Below are 20,999 nucleotides of genomic sequence, written 5' to 3'. Positions count from 1 at the left end.
TGTCTATGATCTGCCAGGTGATGTTTTGGGGGGCGTGGGGACTCCCGGCAGCATGAGCAATGACAAGCAGAGTTAACAGAGTTACCAATATTAGGTGGGCCGAATGCGCTGTAGCTTGAGCTTGAGCAGGCTGTGTTGGTCCCGACTGATGGCCCATCGCGTGACTACGTCCTTCCGGATGGAGGAGGGGTCCGCTGGCCGAGCGTGGGTGTGATGGACCCAGGTCGCGATGCCGTCTACCTTGAGAGTGGTGGGGGTTGTCAACACCACGATGTAGGGTCCCTTCCAGCGCGGCTCGAGAGTCTCTTGGTGGTGCCTCTTGACGTAGACCCAGTCTCCCGGCCTATACTGATGAGGTGTCCGGATCGGGCCAGCCTCTTGGATGGCACGGAGGCGCGGCCAAATGTCCTCGTGCGCCCTCTGGAGCCCGCTCAAGGAAAGAAAAAGTTCTTGATCTTTAAAGTCAGCAATAAGTTCAGCTCGAAGGCTGGGAATAACAGGGGGTGGCCTGCCAAACATGATCTCGTAGGGAGTAAAACCCAGAGTGTAAGGAGTGTTTCTAACCCGGTAAAGGGCATACGGTAGGAGAGTCACCCAGTCCCCGCCAGTCTCCATGGTTAATTTGGTAAGGGTCTCTTTTAGGGTTTTATTCATTCTTTCTACCTGTCCTGAGCTCTGGGGCCTATAAGCACAATGTAATTTCCAGTTTGCCCCCACCGCCTTGGCTACTGCCTGTGTTACCTGCGAGATAAAAGCTGTTCCATTGTCTGATCCTACCATGGCAGGAAAACCATACCTGGGTAAGATGTCTTCTAGTAGTTTCTTAGCCACCGTCTGAGCCGTTTCATGCTTGGTTGGGTATGCCTCCACCCAGCCAGAGAAGGTGTCTGTAAATACTAAAAGGTATTTATAACCATACTTTCCTGGTTTGACTTCAGTGAAGTCGACTTCCCATTGGGCTCCCGGTCTGGTGCCTCTGAGCCTGGTTCCTTTTTTATTTGATGTGGCTCTCGCGTTGGTGAGTTGGCAGGTCTTGCAGGCAGATACAACTTGCTCTATTTTGGTGTCCTGTTGGTGAATCTTGATTCCGGCATGTCGGATTAAGTCTTTTAATTTTCGGGCCCCCATGTGAGTAGACCGATGCATGTGCTCTAATATTGAGACTCCGAGCCGGTCTGGCAGCACGAGCTCCTTGTTAGGTGTATACCACCATCCCTTTATCTCCTGGGCCATGGGGAGTTTCTTGATCCGCTGTAACTCCTCCTGGGAGTATTTGGGCTGGTCTGGTAAAACTGGGTCTCCCGGGTCCGGTAGTTGTATGGTCATGGTGGGGACTGAAGTAAGGGCGACTGCCTTGGCTGCCTGGTCAGCCTTTCGATTACCTCTAGCTACTGGGTTATCAGCTTTTTGGTGCCCTTGGCAGTGAGTGGATAATGGCTAGCTTGGCGGGAAGCCATAAGGCCGTAAGCAGGTTAAGTATCTCCTGCTTATTTTTGATAGTCCGTCCTTCTGCCGTCAGTAACCCCCTCTCCTGATAAATTGCCCCATGAATATGAACTGTGGCAAATGCATAACGGCTGTCTGTGTAGATGTTAAGCCGTTTTCCAGCTCCCAGCATCAGCACCTTGGTGAGGGCTATGAGCTCTTCTCGCTGGGCTGACGTTCCGGAGGGTAGAGCCTCCGCCCATACGGTGTCCGTTTCAGTGACCACCGCTGCACCCGCATACCCGTGTCCGTCTCGCACAAAGCTGCTGCCATCAGTGAACCAAGTAGCCTCGGCATCGGGGAGGGGCCGGTCGGTCAGGTCCGTCCGGAATCCATGTACTTGTTCCAGGATTCCCGCACAGTCATGTAGTGGAGCACCTAGGTCAGGGTCGGGCAGCAGGGTTGCAGGATTGAGGGCTGCACTGGAGGGAACCGCACTCGTGGAGGGTTGAGTAGGAGGCTCTGGTAATGAGTCATACGTGTATTGCTCATCCATCTATCCGGAGGCTGTTTCAGGACCCCTTCAATGGCGTGTGGGGTCGTGATCCAGATCTCCCGTCCTAGGGTCAGTTTGTCTGCATCCTTGACTAGGAGTGCTGTCGCCGCAATAATTCTTAGGCATGGCGGCCAGCCGGCAGCCACTGGGTCTAGTTTCTTGGACAGGTAAGCCACTGGGCGGTTCCGGGGGCCTAAGGCTTGAGTTAGAAGCCCTTTTGCTATTCCCTTATATTCGTCTACAAAGAGGTGGAAGGGCTTCGTAATGTCTGGTAGGCCCAGGGCTGGGGCACTTAGGAGGGCCTTTTTTTAACTGATTAAAGGCAGTTTCTTCTTTTTCAGCCCATTTAAATGTTTTCCCCTCTTTGGTAGCTTCATATAGGGGCCTGGCGATCTCAGCAAAACCTGGAACCCAGAGGCGGCAGTAGCCGGCTGATCCTAGGAATTCCCTCAGTTCTCTTTGGGAGGTGGGAGTAGGGATCTTTAGGACAGTTTCTTTTCTGGCATCTGATAACCGCCACTGTCCGCCCTCCAGGATATATCCCAGGTAACTTACCCTCTCCCTGCATATCTGAGCCTTCTTCGGGATGCCTGGTACCCTAAGGCCCCCAGGGTAGCCAGCAGGTCCTGGGTCCCTCGCTCACAGTCTTTGGCCGTGTCGGCAGCAATCAGGATGTCATCTACGTACTGTAGGAGGGTGAGGCCAGGGTGCTCCCTTCTGTACTCACCCAGGTCCTCGTGTAGTGCCTCGTCGAAGATGCTGGGTGAATTTTTGAATCCCTGTAGCCGTGTCCAGGTGAGTTGCCCACTGTAGCCCTCCTCCGGATCATGCCACTCACAGGCGAACAGGGGTTGGCTCTGGGGTGCCAGCGGCAGACTGAAGAAGGCGTCCTTTAAATCTAGTACAGTATACCAGACCCTGGAGGGCGCCAAGGAGCTCAAGAGAGTATATGGGTTGGGAACAGTTGGGTGTATGTCCGCGACCCTCTTATTTACTTCCCGGAGGTCTTGTACCGGTCGGTAGTCATTTGTGTGAGGCTTTTTGACCGGCAGTAAGGGGGTGTTCCAGGCAGACTGGCAAGGGACTAGTACCCCTAGGCTTCGTAGTCTCCGGATGTGTGGCTGGATCCCCTTCCAGGCCTCCTGAGACATGGGGTATTGTTTGATCCTTACCGGACTCTCTCCTGGCTTGAGCTCTACCAGGACTGGGGTCCTTTGAGCGGCTAGTCCCATTCCCCCCGCCGCCCCCCCCCCCCCCCCGTCTCTGCCCAAACCGAGGGGAATTCTTGTGGCCATCTGTCTATATTATCCTCTCTCGGGAGCGCCTCCTGGTGGAGGAGGTATTCATCCTCCAGTTTCATGGTCAGGACCTGGATGGGTGGCCCTTGCCATCGGTGACCTGAGGCCCCCCCTTGTCTGAAAGTTATCTGAGCTCCAATCTTGGTCAGTAAGTCCCGTCCTAACAGCGGGTAGGGGCATTCTGGTATTACCATAAAGGAGTGGGATACCCGGCCCGTTCCCAAATCTACTGTTCTTCGGGTAGTCCATGAATACTGGCTCATACCAGTTGCCCCTTGTACCCAGGACTTCTTGCTGGCTAGTTTTCCTTGTGGGGTGTGGAGGACCGAATGTTGTGCTCCGGGGTCGACAAGGAAGTCAACAGGGGTCCCCTCCACTTTAAGAGGCTCTCCGCAGCGGTGAGATACCAGGGAGAGAGAGCCAGTTTCAAAAGGACAAAGGTTTTATGGGGGCCTAGGGGCAGTTGGTGAGGTAATGGCTGTGGCCTCAGCTGATTGGCTGGGGAAGGGTTCTGGGGAAGAGTGCTGTTAGGCGGGGGGGGGGGGGGGGGGGGGGGGGGGGGTTACTCAAGGGGAGGAGGTGTGGTCAAGGTGAAGGACACAGAACAAGATGGAGTCAGCCGGCGTAGGCCCGCCCTTTCAATGTGGTTTGAATAGAGCTGTACTACTAAAACGAATTCACAGTTAACTTCCAAAAAATTATCACAGTACAGTAAGTGTGTATTGGAGGTTGGGCTCCTTGTTTGGGGCCAAACTTTTCTTTTCTTTTTTCTTTTTAACGTTTATTTATTCTGAGAGAAAGAGAGCATGCGCAAGGGAGATGCCATCCCGTGAATTCAGTCACGTTATTACCTATGTGACTTAATTACTGGGGTGTTTATAAGTTGAAACAATATTTTCTCCAGCATTAAATAAGTTTGTAAACCTTTTGGGCCCCAGCTGAGGTGGATTTATCTTGAACTGACTGAAGCTTAAACTTCAGGTCTTCTCACTTACATAGGCCCCTTCCGAAGTCTTGGGAGGGACCCTCGCAGTTCCTGTACGCATAATTTTGCATGTTTTGATGAGGCAGGATTTCCCAAAGTAGATGAGGTCCAGACCCTACAAGGCCTCGATTCACCCCTGGGTTTCAGGTAATTCTATCTCAGTAAGTTTTTTGAATGAAGCCTCTTAAGTTATTGATAAACACTGAGTGAACACGTTAGCGGTGTGGTAAAGTCTATTTTGAATCTGAAATCCACCTCAAAGCCATGCCAAGAGTTTATTAATAAGGTACCACTTTTTGAATGGTAGTAATAATCCTATTTCTTCCAGATGAAATCAGGAATGAAATATATTATGGAAAACCAACAGTGGTTGATAATCCTAAATGTTAAGTATACTTTTTTTTTCCTGACTTTAAAGTGCTTCTCCTTCATTCACCTACACAGGTGCAGACCGATGGCTTATTTTAAAAAATTCACTTCATTGCTTCTAACAGTACGAGCTCCATGAGTTTAGAAGCCGAAGGACTCTACGATGTAGAAAGGCTGTACCTTATCGGGATAGAGCACATTCACATGCTGGCTCGTCTGTGGCGCATCAGTATTGTGCCAAGAACATAAGCTCTAAGGGAGAATAAGGAAAATCTAAGCCTTACCCCTTTTGAATTATTGTTGAGAATATCGTTGAGGTAGGTGTGGCCACCCTCTGAAGGCAAAGTCGAGCCGCAGTCACAGAGACGCCCTAACGCTCCCCCGGTCAACCGCCATCTGCTTCCTTTTAGACGGCTGCGTGCCCACACAAGTTGACACACTTCAGGATATTGTCATCGCTTTTTGGTATGTACTGGAAATCCTGACAGCTTCTTCTCAGATTCAGAAAGGCATCAACGTTAAGGATGAAGATGACAACTCAGGGCTGTCCTTTTGGGGTGATTTAGGGTAACTTTTATTATTTTCCGTGTGTGGTAGTTCAGAAGCTTTGCGATAGTCATACCCAACTGTTACTTTTCTTCTCCCAGCTGCATCTGATTCTTCCCACGTATATGCCAAGGCATCTTCTTTCTCTGGGAAGCATGGTAGTTGCTCCTCTGCCCCATATCATTTCTTTAATACCTACCTCTGTTAGGTATTTACTGCGCTCCGGCACTACGCTGAGACCTTTCGCTTGTGCTGCAAGTAAGACAGTGTGTCTTAAACTCTTAGAATAGAGCTTGGCACGTGGGAAATGCTCCGGATGTGGCCCCTCACACGGCACTTCATTTTCGTTTTTCCAGCAACTCTTGTGATACAGGTAGTATCATCCTCATTTCGGGGATGAGGAAGTTGAAACTCAGAGACATCGGGTGACTTGCCTAGGTTCACACTGTCAATAAGTGACAGAACCACTTAAGAAGCTTCGCGAGTAATACAATTCCGCATTCCCTGGCACTAGGTAGGACCTGAATGACAACCGGCCTTTTGGGCGTCGTCCCTTGGAGTCAGCTTCTCACTGGAATAGGACCTTTCGAGCAGGGAGCTCCTTTTCCCTATGCTTCGGGAGCTCCTGGCCATGCCACCTATGGGCATCCCCAGGCTTCCTGCTCACCGCCTGGTGCAAATATCACATCGTCACTGCTAGGCACCCACTCTGTGCCCAGCCTTATGCTAGGTGCTTTGCACATGCTCTTTCCTTTAATCCTCAAGTTGCCTTATGAGGTAAATGCTGCTAAAAAGACTCGGAGACGTTCGTTACTTAAGTCCCTTCACCAGGAAGTGACAGCCAGAATTCAGACCTAGGTCTGCCTGATTCCGGGGCCCTTGCTTCTTGGGCTGTTCCTCACTGCCAGAAACTCCTCTTCAAGGCTGTTCTCAGAACTTGAATTAAAACATGGGCTCACCATTTCAGATTCTTTAGGCTTCGCCCCTCCCCCCGCCCAACCCCTGAGAGAGGATCTACGTGATGCCGTTAGATGTCTTGTATTGAGGAGCTTCGCATGGGGAGTCATGTTCTCATGGCCCATGAACCTATGTAGATGAATAAAGGAAAGGGGTTATTCTATCCCCAAGTACTTCAAACATACTGGAATAGGGTCTAGATCACTCTACTTATTTCTTCAACTGCTTTCCTCCAAGGAGCCAGTTTTCCCTCCATGCCTTGGGATTCCAGCATAGAGAGTTTGGAGTCTGTCCTATTTGAAATGTATTTTCACTGCCTGCTTTGGACATTTTTTCAGCTAAAGCTGTTAGGATTTCAGTACATTCAGGACAGTGGTGACAAGCTTCAGTCCTCAAGTCTTCTCTGTCTCCTCAGTTAATAGAAAGGAAACGTAGCCCATCTGTCTGGACCTCTGTAGAAGAATTTGGAGAAAAAAAAAATAACACGTAAGAAATGTTCCCTTATTTTGTGAGCTACCTTTAGTCTGTCCCGTTGCTCTGCAACGGAAAGCTTTTGCAAAAATACTTGAGTTTTCCTCTTCAAATAAGATAGAGTTTTTTAAAAAACAAAAAAATATCTAGAACAGTATTTCTTCAACTTTGATTATGAGACAGTCTTTGAGGATAACTGTTGTTATGTTTTACTCCCATAAAGATAAGCCCACGAATATCCAAAAGCCAATAGACTGAGTCAGCACACGTTTTATCTGTAACATGAGGGAATTGAACGGAAATGGAGATGATGTCTAGTGCAGCGTCCACCGTTCGTTCGTATCGCAGTCTGTGGAAAAACAATTGCTGTCGGTCCAGCAGATGTAACCTGTCGGGTCAGTTCTCATTCTCCCCTTGGCTCAGGCACAATAGCTCCATGAAGAGAAGGCGGCACTAAAGACAGGAGGAGATAGGATAACTTGGAGTGGCCTGTATTTTGTTTTCACTACAGATAAACACAGGGCATTCATCTCAGCAGGAGGGCTGCCTGGGTAAGAGGAAGCACCGAGCCGATGGGTATAAGGCCATGGGTGAGCTACCAGGAAAGAGGGGGGGACAGTGGGGGTAGAGCACTGAGATAGTTGGGGGAAGGATAACAAACTACTAAATTGTTTTGGCTGCCTAATTCTTCATAGTCTTTCTTAATAGGGAGCCAGGGGGGCGGGGCGGGGGGGGGGGGAGAAGTGGGCAGGGGAAGACACACACGTGGAAGAGGTTACTTGCACAGAGCCCGCCAGTAAGCTTGTAGGTATTAATGCCATTTTTATTTTTTCAAAGCCAAAGGACATTCAGAGCCTCAAGGTTGAGGAACTGTGTTTAACCAGACATGTGACACTCACGTTCTTTCTCTTCATAACATCGTCTGACTGGATATTAACTAGTGTTACACAAACCCGACATGTTAATGGGCCTGAAAAAACGTAGAAGAAGGGGCTGGAATAGGAAGAATAGGGGAGTTTCCAAGGCAAGAACAAAAATGCATGGCTCCCAGCCGCACCGCTAACTCCCTCTGACCTCCGTTGTGGAAGAGTTTGAATCTTCGCTCCCCTTTTCTCCACCTACTAACATGTTTGATCTTCTGGCAACTGGTTCTCTATTTATCACAACATGGTTCTTTTTTTTTTTTCTTCAAATTGAGATATAGTCCGCATAATAGAATATGCAACATTATAAAGTATATAGTCCAATGGTATACTTTGATAGACAATAATCACTGCTAATTCCAGAACATTGTCATCGCCCCCCTCGAAAGAAATACCATACCCATCAGCCTTTACTCCCCATTCCCCCCTCCTCCCAGGCCCCTGGCAACAACTAATTTACCTTCTGCCCCTATGGATTTGCCTATTCTGGACATTTCATAGAAATGTGTGTCTAGTTTCTCTCACGTGGCTTGTTGGCTTCAAGATTTATCCGGTTGTAGCATGTTTCAGTACTTCATTCCTTTTTTTAATGTTTATTTATTTTTGAAAGAGAGCGCACACACAAGCGGGGAAGGGGCAGAGAGAGAGGGGGACAGAGGATCCAAAACCACAGAGCCTGATGTAGAGCTCGAACTCATGAACTGTGAGATGACGACCTGAGCCAAAGTCAGATGCTTAACCGACTGAGCCACCCAGGTGCTCCAGTCACATTTTGTTCATCCATTCGTGAGTTATTGGACATTTGGATTATTTTGACTTTTTGGCTATTGTGAATAATGCTGCTATGAGTATTCATGTACAAGTTTTTGTGTGGTCATATGTTTTTAATTCTCTTGGGTACATACCTAAGAGTGGAATTGCTGGGTCATGTAGTAACTCTATATTTAACCCTTTTGAGGAACTGCCGAACTGTTTTCCACAGTGACTACACCATTTTACATTCCCACCAATGTATGAAGATTCTGGTTTCCCCAAATCTTGCTACCACTTATCATTGTCTCTCTGTTCGATCATAGCCATCTTAGTGAGTGTAGAGTAGTATCTCATTGTAGCTTTGATTTATATTTCCCTAATGACCTAAGACATTGAGCATCTTTTCATGTGCTTATTGGCCATTCATGTATTTTCTTTGGCGAAATGTCTCTTCAAATCCTTTACCCATTTAAACATTTGATTATTTGTCTTTTCACTGAGTTTTAAGAGTTCTTTATATATTCTGGATGTTCTGGATACTAGACTTGTATCAGACATATGATAGTTTTGGGTTGTTTTTTTATTTTTAAATAAAGTCCAGTTTATCTATTTTTCCTTTGGTTTGTTGTGCTTTTTGTGTCATGTCTAAGAAACCGTCGCCTAAATCCAAGGTCATAAAGATTTCTCTCCTGAGAGTTTTATAGCTTGAGCTCTTCCTTCTAGGTCTTTGACTCATTTTGAGTTAATATTTATATATGGTGTGAAGTGTAGGAATCCAACTACATTATTTGGTATGGGGATATACGGTTGTCCCAGCATCATTTGAAAAGACTAGTCTTCCCACGTTGAATGGTGTTGGCACCCTTGTTGAAAATCAGTGGGCCATAAATGTGAGGATTTGTTCCTGGACTGTCAGTTCTGTTCCATCAACTTACATGTCTGTTCTTTTGCCAGTACCACACCGTGATTACTGTAGTTTTGAAGTAGGTTTTGAAACCAGGGCGTGTGAGTCTTCCCATTTTGTTGTTCTGTGTCAAAATCGTTTTGGAGCACCCGGGTAGCTCAGTTGGTTAAGTGGCCGGCTCTTGATTTCAGCTCAGGTCATGACCTCATGGTTTGTGAGATGGAACCCCGTGTTGCAATCTGCACTGACAGCATGGAGCCTGCTTGGGATGCTCCCTCTCCTTCTCCCTCTGCCCCTCCCCTGCTCACACTTTTCCCCACTCACACTCGCTCATGTTTGCTCTTCTGCACGGGTGTGTATGCTCGCTGTCTCTCAAAATGAATAGATAAACTTTTTTTTTTTTTTTAAAAGATCATTTTGGCTATTCTCGGTCCCTTGAATTGACATACAGATTTTAGAATTAGCTTGCCAATTTTTGGAAAGAAGTCAGTTGGGGTTTGGATAGGGATTATACTGAAACCACAGTTCAATTTGGGGTATAGTGCCATTTTAACAATATTTTCTTCTGATCCGTGAACATGGCATATCTTTACACTTATTTCAATCTTCTTTAATTTCTTTCAACAACGTTTTGTGGTTTTTAGTGTGATTCTTGCACTTCTTTGGTTAAATGTTTTCCTAAGTATTTTGTTCTTTTGAGTACTGTTATACATGGAATTGTTTTTCTAATTTCATTTTTGGAATAGTCATTGCTGATGTATAGAAATAAAGCTAATTTTTACATATTGATCTTGTGTCCTGTAACCTTGCTGAACTCATTTATTAGTGCTAAGGTTTTTTTTCTACATTCCCAGGAATATGTCTTGTGGTCTTCTAGTTACCCAGGAAGATGTTGGAGCATTTCAAAGTCCCTATGGACATCTCATTTCTCAGCTTTTTCCTTTTAGGCTTTTTGTTTAGGCTATTTTTTGTCTTGTTATCAATTGCCTCACATAGCTGCCAGATTAAAACATTTATCTATAATTGTTTTCAAAAAATGCCCCTTGGGAAGAGGCTATTTTAGCACTGTGCAGTTCTCAGTGAGGTCAAGGGCAAGGCTTTCAAGTGAAGTTTTTTAGGGACCCCACTAGACAGGTAAAACAATGACAGTTTGTTCCTTGGGAATGAGGCTTTAAGGAACTTGAGCTCCATTCTGTTCCCCTGGGATGTGGGCAATTTTTAAGGCTACCATCACGATGGAGAGCAGAGGTTGAGGACAAGTTAAAACAACAGAGCTCACTGTTCTCATAGAAATTAGTAATTTTTTCTTTAATAAATGCTCTCCGGGTTGCTGCAAGCCCATTGGTTAAAATTTCCAAAGTTCTGAGAAAGTTGATTTTGACCATTTTTGCTAGTTTTTTGTTGTTGTTGTTGCTTTTACGGAAGGATGAATTTTCAGACGTCCTTCCTTTCTCATTTTCACTGATTCACCTGTAACAGGGCTTTAAAATGTCTAAAGTCTCAGGGCACCTGGGTGGCTCAGTTAACTGCCTGACTCTTGATTTCGGCTCAGGTCATGATCTTGCGGTCATGGGATCAAGCCCCATGTCAGGCTCTGCACTGGGCATGGAGCCTGCTTGGGATTCTCTCTCTCTCTCTTCCTCTGCCTCTCCTTCACTCATACTCTTGTACTCTCTCTCTCAAAAAATAGAATACAAAAATAAAAAATGAAATCTCTAAAGTCTCAATGATCACAGGCTAATTAAATACTTAATCATGGGAGATGATTAGAGGAAAGGAATAAAAATAGAAAATGTAATTCTTAGAGAAGCTCTCCCAGATGGAGAGATGAAGTTCAGCAAAGTGTTTCTATATTTAATGCTCTCAAAGTTAAGTTTAAGGTAACGGCTATTTTAAACCCCCTTTTTTTTTCATACAAGTTAAATACAGGCTTTGGAGTCAGAACTGAGTTCAGATTCCAGCTCTGCTTCTTGACTGGCTTGACAAACTGGGACAAATTATACAACCTCTCTGTACTTCAGTTTCCTCACTTGTAAAATGGGGTAATGATGTATCTATCACATAAGGTTATTGTGAGGTTTAAATGTGAAATGCTGATCACAGATGCCCTATGGCTCAATAGTATTGGTTGTGATGATTATCCTTATAATTTTGCAAAAGTACAGTGATGATTCTTGAGCAGAGTCAACCTAAAGGCAGATTTTCTTTTCTTTCTTCCTGTTTCCTTCACTTTATTTTTGCTGTAAAGAACTGAGAAGAAAATCTACTCGGCACTTTGGAATAAAAACTTGTGTCAAGCAGTGACAAAAAGTTATTTATTCAACAAGCCTTCACTAAATAACTAGTAAATAACAAGCACTCTGTCAGGCACAGGGACAAAAATGACAATAGAGTATGGTCCCTGCCCTCAAGGAGCTGGCAGTCCAGGAGATGGATAAGGAAACGGGATCATATGCCACCTAACAAAGGCTGTCATAGGAGAATACACATGGTGGGGGTATAGCTTTCACCATTTCCTCTTAGATTAATCCCTTTGTCTTTGGCCCCCAAACTGAGGAATTGGTCCTATTTTTGTCTTTAACCGGGTGTTTTAAACTGTGGAATTTTTTACATTTCTAGAGATAAAGGAAAAGCACCTAGAATTACAGAGGACACTAGAAACAGTATTTCCTACAGAGCCTGGGCTTCCTACCAGCATAGTCACTTCTAGGATTTTCAGCCCAAAAAGTTCTTTGGCATATCTTTGCTTTGCTGTCCACGTAAAAAAAAAAATTTTTTTTTTCCTCTTTCTGTTCTCCACTTTATCGTCCAGAGAGCTGGGTAGTTCCCAAAGGAAGAGTGCTTTACAGAATCTAAGGGTGATTTATAGGCAAAGGCAGAAAATGATTAGTTTTCACCTTCCAGTTCCATACCCCCAAAATGAACATAAACTTTCATGGTAGTCATTACTGGAAATGCAGATAATTTTAATTCCATTGCATTTTTCAGAATTATCAGTCGTAACCCTCTGTCAACTGTTGAAGATTCCTATCTTTTTAAGTTGCCAGCATTAAAATATTTGTAAGTATTGCAACAATCTCATGGCTCATGAGATGATTTCTGATCTTTTTTGTTGTCATCAAAAGATTAAGTATTTTGCGTTTTGGTTAAAAAGTCGTAATTTAAATTTTAACTGGGTTATTGAAATAAGCATTATTAGCAAAGAAAAAACGTATATGGGCAAGATAGCCTGCAGAGGAAGGAGTAGTATTGAAGAACACATAACAGACATGGGACTTGTAGATGTAGGTAGAAATACCATTTATCTCAAAGTGGAAAGTGGAGTAAGGTGTATATTAAAAGAAAAAAAGACTAATCAAGAGAGGTGGATGCAATTGAGAATGAAAACGAGGATAAGAGTAAAAAGGATTGTACTGTTGAGCACCAAGGTGATTAATTTGATGATGCACATAAAATGTCTTCATTGGGAGCTTTCTGAAATTATTGTCCATAGCAAGAAAACTCTTGAGCTGACTTGACAAAGAAGCCAGAATTGAAGTAATCACATGTTGCTAAGTATCTTTTTAGGTACAGAATTTTTATCCTTGGGTTCAAATCACGCATGTTTGGGCTTTCTCCTTCAGAGACATGGGATCAACACAGGTGTCACTTACAACAGTTGAGAGCATCCTCATGATGACCGTTGAATTGGAAACACTGTAAGTTGATTTTTCTTATGTGTATTTTCACTTAGTTGTTTACTTAGATTTGTTTTATTGTTTTCTTAAGTCAGATTTATTGAGGTATAAAATTTACTCTTTTTAAGCATACAGTTTGATGAGTTTTGACAAACGTGTAGTTATGTAACCACCACCACATTTGAGACGTAGAACATTTCTGTCACCCCAAAAGGCCCCTATGTGCCTTTGCAGCCAATCCCCTTTTCTCACCACCAGCCCTGGCAACCACCAACCTAATTTTTGTCCCTATAGTTTTGCCTTTTCCACAGTGTCTTATAAATGAAATCATACCAGGGGCACCTGGGTGGCTCAGGCAGTTAAGCGTCCGACTTCAGCTCAGGTCATGATCTCGCGGTCTGTGAGTTCAAGCCCTGCATCGGACTCTGTCCTGACAGCTCAGAGCCTGGAGCCTGCTTCGGATTCTGTGTCTCCCTGTCTCTCTACCCCTTCCCCATTTGCACTCCATCTCTCTCTCTCTCTCAAAAATAAATGAACATTAAAAAAAATAAATAAATGAAATCATACAGTATGCAGTCTTCTGTGATTGGTTCCTTTCAGCATAATCCTTTTGAGATTCATCCATGTTTGTTTTTTTTTTAACTTTTTTAACGTTTATTTATTTTTGAGAAACAGAGAGCATAAGCAGGAGAGGGGCAGAGAGAGAGAGAGAGACACAGAACCCGAAGCAGGCTCCAGGCTCTGTCAGCACAGAGCCCAATACAGGGCATGAACCTGCGGAACATGAGATCATGGCCTGAGCCAAAGTCGGTCACTTATCTGACTGAGCCACCCAGGCACCCCAGAGACTCATCCATGTTTTTGCACACGTCAGTAGTTCATTTCCTTTTTATTGCCGAGTAGTATTGCAGTTGTGAGGATATACCAGTTTGTTTATGCATTCATCAGTTAATGGGCATTTGAGTTGTTTCTAGCTTTTTGGCCTTTATGAATAAAGTTGCTTAAAACGCTTACATGCAGGTCTTCGTGTGAGCATATGTTTTCATTGGGGGAGGGGGGCAGGTGGTAAAATACCTAATGGCAGGATTGCTACATCATATGCTGAGTGTATATTTAACTTTTTAAGAAACTGCTTACCTGTTTTCTAAAGTGGATGTACCATTTTGCATTCCAGCCAGCAGTATATGAGATCTTCTATCTATCCTTTCTTCTAATGTCTTTATCTATTTTTCATAAGGTGAATGTTGGCCTTAAAATTGAGTTGGGAAGTATTCCCCTCTCTTCAGTTCTCTAGTACAGTGTGTGCAGAATTGGCATTATTTTTTCCTTAAATGTTTGCTAGAATTCACCAGTGAAGCCATGTGGGCTTGAAGCTTTCTTTGTGAGAAAGTGTTAAACTACAGATTTTATTTTTGTAATAGTGCTACTTAAATTACATACTTTATTTTTTTGAGTAGTTCATGTCTTTCAGGGAATCTATTTCATCTTGAAGTTATTGACATAAAGTATTTTATAATAATCCCTTATTATCCTTTTAGTATCTGTAGAATTGTAGTGATGTCATTCCTCTCATTTTTGATATTGATAATTTGTGTCTTCTCTTGTCTTTTCTTGATAAATCTGGCCAGAAGTTTATCAGTTTTACTTATCTTCTCTAAAAAGTGCCTTTTCATTACACTGACTTCTCTATTTTTGTTTTCCTTTTCAAAAATTTCTGCTTTGATCTTTATCATTCCATTTTCTCTCCTTACTCAGTGATGAATTTCCTTTTCTTTTTCTAGTTTCTTAAAAGTGGACACTGGGGAAGATGAATACTATATGAGCAACATCCCACATGTTGACATGTTGTGTTTTCAGTTTCAGTTGGTACAAAATAGTTTCTAATATCCATTTTGACTTATTTGACCAATAGGGTTACTTAGGAGTGTGTTGGTTAGTTTCTAAATATTTGGAGATTTTACAGATCTGTTAATTTGTTATTTAATTCCATTGTGGTCACAGAACAATATGTTGGATGACTGAAATCCTTTTAAATTTATTGAGGCTTGTTTTATAGCCAATGAATTCTGGTAATAGATGAGAATATGGCCTATTTTGATAAATATTATGTGTCCACTTGAAAGAAAATATGTAGTCTGCTGATTTGGTGTGGAGTATTCTATAAATGTCAACTAGGTCAAGTAGGTTGGTAGTATTTTTCAAGTCTGATGTATCATTACTCATTTTCTATATATTTTTTCTGTCAATTATTGAGAGAGGGATATTGAAATCTCCAACTATAATTGAGTGCTTATGTGTCTCTCTTTCCTATTCTCCTTAATATATTTGGAAGTTCTATTATCAGATACATAAATTTTTAAGTTATGTCTTTTCTAATAGTTGACATTTCTATCACAATGGAATAACCTCATTTATCCCTGGTAATATCTTTGCTTTGAAATTGACTTTGTCCTATAGTAAATATAGCCACTCAAGGTTTCGTTTGATTAGTGTTAGCAAAGCATAATTTCTTCCATATTTTTAACCTACTTATATCTTTGTACTGAAGATGAATCTTATAGACAGCATATAGTTGGCTTTTGCTTTTTTATCCAGTATGACAACTCTATCTTTTAATTAGGTGATTATACCATTTATATTTAATGTAATTATTTATATGCTTACATTTAAAGCTACTGTCTACTCTTTTCTATGTATCCCATCTGTTCTTTGTTTCTTTTCTTTTTCTTTTTCTTCTTCTTCCTGCTCTTGGGTTGATTTAGTACGTTTTATTATTTTTTGGTGGGGGGATAAATAGTTACAACTCAGGTTTTGTTATTTTAGTAGCTGTTTAATGGTTTGTAGTGTTCATGTTTAACTTATCACAGTCTATCTTCAAATGATATTATATGATTTCATGAATAGTATAAGAACCTTACAGTAAATAGTGTACTTCCATTGTTCCCCTCCTGACCTTTGTGCTATTGTTTTCATACATTTTACTTTTAGCACACCATATTATTTTTTTTGTTTAAATAGTCAGTTATCTTTTTTTATTTTTGTATTTTTGAGAGAGACAGAGTGCAAGTGGGGGAGGGGCAGAGAGAGAGGGAGACACAGAATCTGAAGCAGGCTCCAGGCTCTGAGCTGTAGACACAGAGCCTGATGTGGGGCCTGAAATCACAGACTATGAGATCATGACCTGAGCTGAAGTCAGATGCTTAACTGACTGAGCCACCTGGGTGCCCCTCAATTATCTCTTTTATTGAAGTATATATAGATCATGTAATATTAAATTAGTTTCAGGTGTACAACACAGTGATCTTTTATATACATTATGAAATGCTCACAACACAGTGATCAATTATATACATTATGAAATGCTCACCACAATAAGTATATTACAGTATTATTGACTATATTCCCTATGCTGTACTTTTCATCTGGTGACTTATTTATTTTATAACTGCAAGTTGGTACCTCTTAACCCTTTTCACTCATTTTGTCCATATCCCCAGTTTGTTCTCCATATTTACAAGTGTTTTCTCTTTTTTGTTGTTGTTTATTCATTCATTTGGTTTTTTGTTTATTTTTTGTTTATTTTTTACCTTGTTTTATTTTTTATTTTTTAAAATTTGCATCCAAATTAGTTAGCATATAGTGCAACAATGATTTCAGGAGTAGAGTCCTTAGTGCCCCTTACCCATTTAGCCCATCCCCCCTCCCACAACCCCTCCAGTAACCCTCAGTTTGTTTTCCATATTTACGAGGCTCTTCTGTTTTGTCCCCCTCCCTGTTCTTACATTATTTTTGTTTCCCTTCCCTATGTTCATCTGTTTTGTCTCTTAAAGTCCTCATATGAGTGAAGTGATAGGATTTTTGTCTTTCACTGACTAATTTCACTTAGCGTAATACCCTCCAGTTCCATCCATGTAGTTGCAAACGGCAAGATTTCATTCTTTTTGATTGCCAAGTAATACTCCATTGTATATATATACCGCATCTTTCATCCATTCATCCATCAATGGACATTTGGGCTCTTTCCATACTTTGGCTATTGTTGATAGTGCTGCTATAAACATTGGGTGCACATGCCCCTTCAAATCAGCATTTTTGTATCCTTTGGTTAAATGCCTAGTAGTACAATTGCTGGGTTGTAGGGTAGTTCTATTCTTAACTTTTTAAAAACCTCCATACTGTTTTCCAGAGTGGCTACAGCAGTTTGCATTCCCACCAGCAGTGCAGAAGGGTTCCCCTTTCTCCACATCTGTTGTTTCCTGAGTTATTAATTTTAGCCATTCTGACACATGTGAGGTGGTATCTCATTGTGATTTTGATTTGTATTTCCTTGATGATGAGTGATATTGAGCATCTTTTCATGTGTCTGTTAGCCTTCCGGATGTCTTCTTTGAAAAACTGTCTATTCATGTCTTCTGCCCTTTTCTTAACTGGATTATGTATTTGATTTTTTGGGTGTTGAGTCCTTTATATATTTTGGATACTAGCCCTTTATCAGATTATGTCATTTGCAAATATGTTCTCCCATTTCATCAGTTGCCTTTTAATTTTGTTGATTGTTTCCTTTGCTGTTCAGCTTTTTATCTTTTTTTCATGGATGTTTGTTTTTGAGAGAGAGAGCACAAGAGTGGGGTAGGGGCAGAGAGTGAGGGACACAGAGGATCTGAGCAGGCTCCGCACTGTCAACAGAGAGTCGATGCGGAACTCGAACTCACAAACCGTGAGATTATGACCTGAGCTGAAGTCAGAAGCTTAACCGACTGAGACACCCAGGTGCCCCAGAAGGTTTTTATCTTGATGAGGTCCCAATAATTCATTTAAAAAAATGTTTGTTTGTTTGTTTGTTTACGTTTATTTTTGAGAGAGAGAGACAGAGTGCAAGCAGGGGAGGGGCAGAGAGAGAGAGAGGGAGACACAGCATCTGAAACAGGCTCCAGGCTCCAAGCTGTCAGCACAGAGCCTGACACGGGGCTCAGACTCACGAACTGTAAGATCATGATCTGAGCCAAGTCAGATACTTAACCAACTGAGCCACCCAGGTGCCCCTATTAATTAATTAATTAATTAATTAAGAACATGGACACACACATACATGTATACATGGGGGGGAGCAGAGAGAGAGGGAGAGAGAGAATCTCAAGTGGAGAGAGAATCCTGATGCGGGGTTCAATCCACGACCCTGAGATCACGACCTGAGCCAACACCAAGAGTCAGGCATTCAACCCGCTAAGCCACCCAGGCACTCCTCAGTAGTTCATTTGTACTTTTGTTTCCCTTGCCTCTGGAGACGTGTCTCTAGTAAGAAGTTGCTTTAGCTGAGATCAAAGAGGTTTCTGCCTGTGTTCTCCTCTAGGATTTTGATGGTTTCCCGTCTCACATTTAGGTCTTTCATCCATTTTGAATTTATTTTTGTGTATGGTGTAAAAAAGTGGTTTAGTTTCATTCTTCTGCATGTTACGGTCCAGTTTTCCCAACACCATTTATTGCGAAGACTATCTTTTTTCCACTGGATATTCTGCTTTATCGAAGATTAGTTGACCATATATTTGTGGCTCCATTTCTCGGTTCTCTATTCTATTCTATTGATCTATGTGTCTGTTTTTGTGCAGTACCACACTGTCTTGATGATTCCAGCTTTGTAATACAGTTTGAAGTCCAGAATCATGATGCCTCCAGCTTTGTTTGTTTGTTTTTTCCCAACATTATAATTCGGGGTCTTTTCTTGTTCCATACAACTTTTAGAATTGTTTGTTCTCGCTCTGTGAAAAATACTGGTGTTTGATAGGGATTGAATTGAATGTGTAGTTTGCTTTGAGTAGTATAGACATTTTAACAATATTTGTTCTTCCAATCCTTGAGCATGGGATGTTTTTCCATTTCTTTCTGTCTTCTTCAATTTATTTTCATAAGCGTTCTATTGTTTTCAGCATACAGATCTTTTACCTCTTTGATTAGGTTTATTCCTAGGTATCTTATGGTTTTTGGTGTTTGTTTTTTTTTTTTAATTTTAGAGACAGAGTGTACAAGTTGGGGAGAGGGGCAGAGAGAGAGAGAGAGAGAGAGAGAGAGAGAGAGAATATCTTAAGAGAATCTTAATCTAATCCATGCTGAGCGTGGAGCCTGACACAGGGCTCGATCTCACGACCCTGAGATCCTGAGCCGAAATCAAGAGTAGGATGCTTCATCGACTTAGCCCATCCAGGCACCCCTTGTTTGTTTGTTTTTTTCTGAGATTCTACATATAAGTGAAATCATATAGTGAAATGATATACATACATATAGTGAAGTGAAATCGTAACCTATATAGTTACCAGTTCTAATGTTCTTCATTCCTTTGTGTGGATCCACATTTCCGTCTGCTATCGTTTTCCTTCTGCTTAAAAATACTTTCTTTAGGGGCACCTGGGTGGCTCAGTCAGTTAAGCATCCAACTCTTGATTTTGGCTCAGGTCATAATCTCACAGTTTGTGAGCTCAAGTCCCGCGTTGGGCTTTGCTTGGGATTCTCTGTCTCCTCAGTGCTCTTTCCCCCTTGCACACGCATACTGCACGTGCCCTCTCTCTCTGTCTCTCAAATAAACATTTAAAAAAATACTTCCTTTGGCATTTCTACAGTGTAAGCCTGCTAATGATGAATTCTTCCAGCTCTTGTATGTCTCAGATAGTCTATCTTGCTTTTATTTTTGAAAGATTTGGGTATAGAATTCTAGCTTGATGGCTATTTGGTCCCCCTCTCCTTTTCACTGCCTGAAAGATGTTGCCCCACCGAGTTCTGGCTTACATTATTTCCAACAAGAAATATGTTGTCATTGTTATATCTTTGTTGCTCTGTGTGTCATGTGTGGTTTTGTTCCTTTGGCTGCTTTTAAGATTTGCTCTTTATCGCTGGCTTTGACCAGTTTGATTATCATGTGCCGTGGTGTAGTTTTATCCGTGTTTAATGGATTAAACTAAACATGTAGTTTAATCCATGTTGTGCTCAGATTTCATTGACCTTCCTGGATTTGTGAGTTTATAGGGTTTACTTATTTGGAAATGTGGGGGCTATTAGGTTTTCAAATTTTTTTTATATCTCCTCTCCTTCGTGGACTCTAAGTATACATATATTAGGCCACTTGAAGTTGTTGCACAATTCATTGAGTTAAGTAGAGGCATGGGGTTTTTTCCATATATGAAATACTGTTATAGTAACTTTTTTAAATGTCCTTGTCTGCTAATTGTAGCATTTGTGTAGATGATGGATTAGTTTTTGATTGATTGCTTTTTAAAAAAAAAAATTAACATTTATTTATTTTTAAGACACAGAGAGTGATCAGGGAAGGGGTAGAGAGAGAGGAAGTTAAATCTGAAGCAGGTTCCAGGCTCCGAGCTCTCAGCACAGAGCCTGATGTGGGGCTCAAACCCATGAACCACGAGATTATGACCTGAGCCAAAGTTGATTGCTTTTTATCCTCAGTATGGGCCATATTTCAGATTTATTCAAACTCTTAGAAGTCTACCCTCTTTCTGTGTGCTCTCAACCCGAAGTGAGACTTTTGGCTTGGAAGGAGTTACCTGTGTATTAAACTACTGATCAGTGTCACCCAGTTCTAATCTCTATCTCATTCTAAGGGTACCATACCCCATGTCATCCTTACCTTTCCGTTGGGCACGTCTGTCCTTCTATCTGTGTATTTATAATATTCAAGAGCAGCAGTTGGCCAACTGGTCCCTACCCAACCATCCAGGCCATGTGCCTCAAGAATTCCTTTTTGCACAGCCCTGTGATGACTTTGGCCCGCCTCTTCTACCTACTCGAGTAACTCCTTTACCACTAATTTAATTGTCTGTGTTTCCATTTATAGGATTTTACCTAGCCGTATGGCCTGCTGTCTCTGCCAATTTAAAAATACTATTGAGGTTGTCTGTAAGACCGTCAAGCTACATTGTGACAGTGCATGTCTGACAAATGGCACACGTTGTGGTAAGTCCTAATTGCCTGATGATAAATTTGTAAATTTTTATTTTATTTGTGGTTTAACTTTTATTTTTAATCAACAATGATAATTTTTTTTAATGTTTATTCATTTTTGAGAGAGAGAGCATTCACGTGCGTGAGCTGGGAGGGGGCAGAGAGTGAGTGAGGGGGACAGAGAATCC

At 42.3% G+C, this 20,999-nt stretch overlaps 1 protein-coding gene and 1 long non-coding RNA gene across 2 annotated transcripts in view; one reads left to right on the top strand and one right to left on the bottom strand.

Moving 5' to 3' along the window:
- Positions 1-20,999, top strand: part of LOC122233789 (leucine-rich repeat-containing protein 37A2-like) — a 209,532-nt gene that overhangs the window by 176,602 nt on the left and 11,931 nt on the right. The window contains exons 12-14 of the mRNA XM_042967923.1: positions 12,176-12,247; positions 12,811-12,885; positions 20,705-20,823. Coding sequence (XP_042823857.1) covers positions 12,176-12,247; positions 12,811-12,885; positions 20,705-20,823 — 266 coding nt within the window. The remainder of the gene's footprint in view (positions 1-12,175; positions 12,248-12,810; positions 12,886-20,704; positions 20,824-20,999) is intronic.
- On the bottom strand, positions 6,860-19,258 carry LOC122233796. Its single transcript, XR_006211529.1, has 2 exons — positions 19,173-19,258; positions 6,860-7,060 (listed from the first exon to the last, which is right to left on the bottom strand). It is a non-coding gene; the product is annotated as an uncharacterized LOC122233796 (long non-coding RNA).

The sequence above is a fragment of the Panthera tigris genome, chromosome E1 (genome assembly GCF_018350195.1).
Source record: "Panthera tigris isolate Pti1 chromosome E1, P.tigris_Pti1_mat1.1, whole genome shotgun sequence".
NCBI lineage: Eukaryota > Metazoa > Chordata > Mammalia > Carnivora > Felidae > Panthera > Panthera tigris.
Note: the sequence above shows the minus strand (reverse complement) of the source record. Positions and strands in the feature narration are given on the sequence as shown.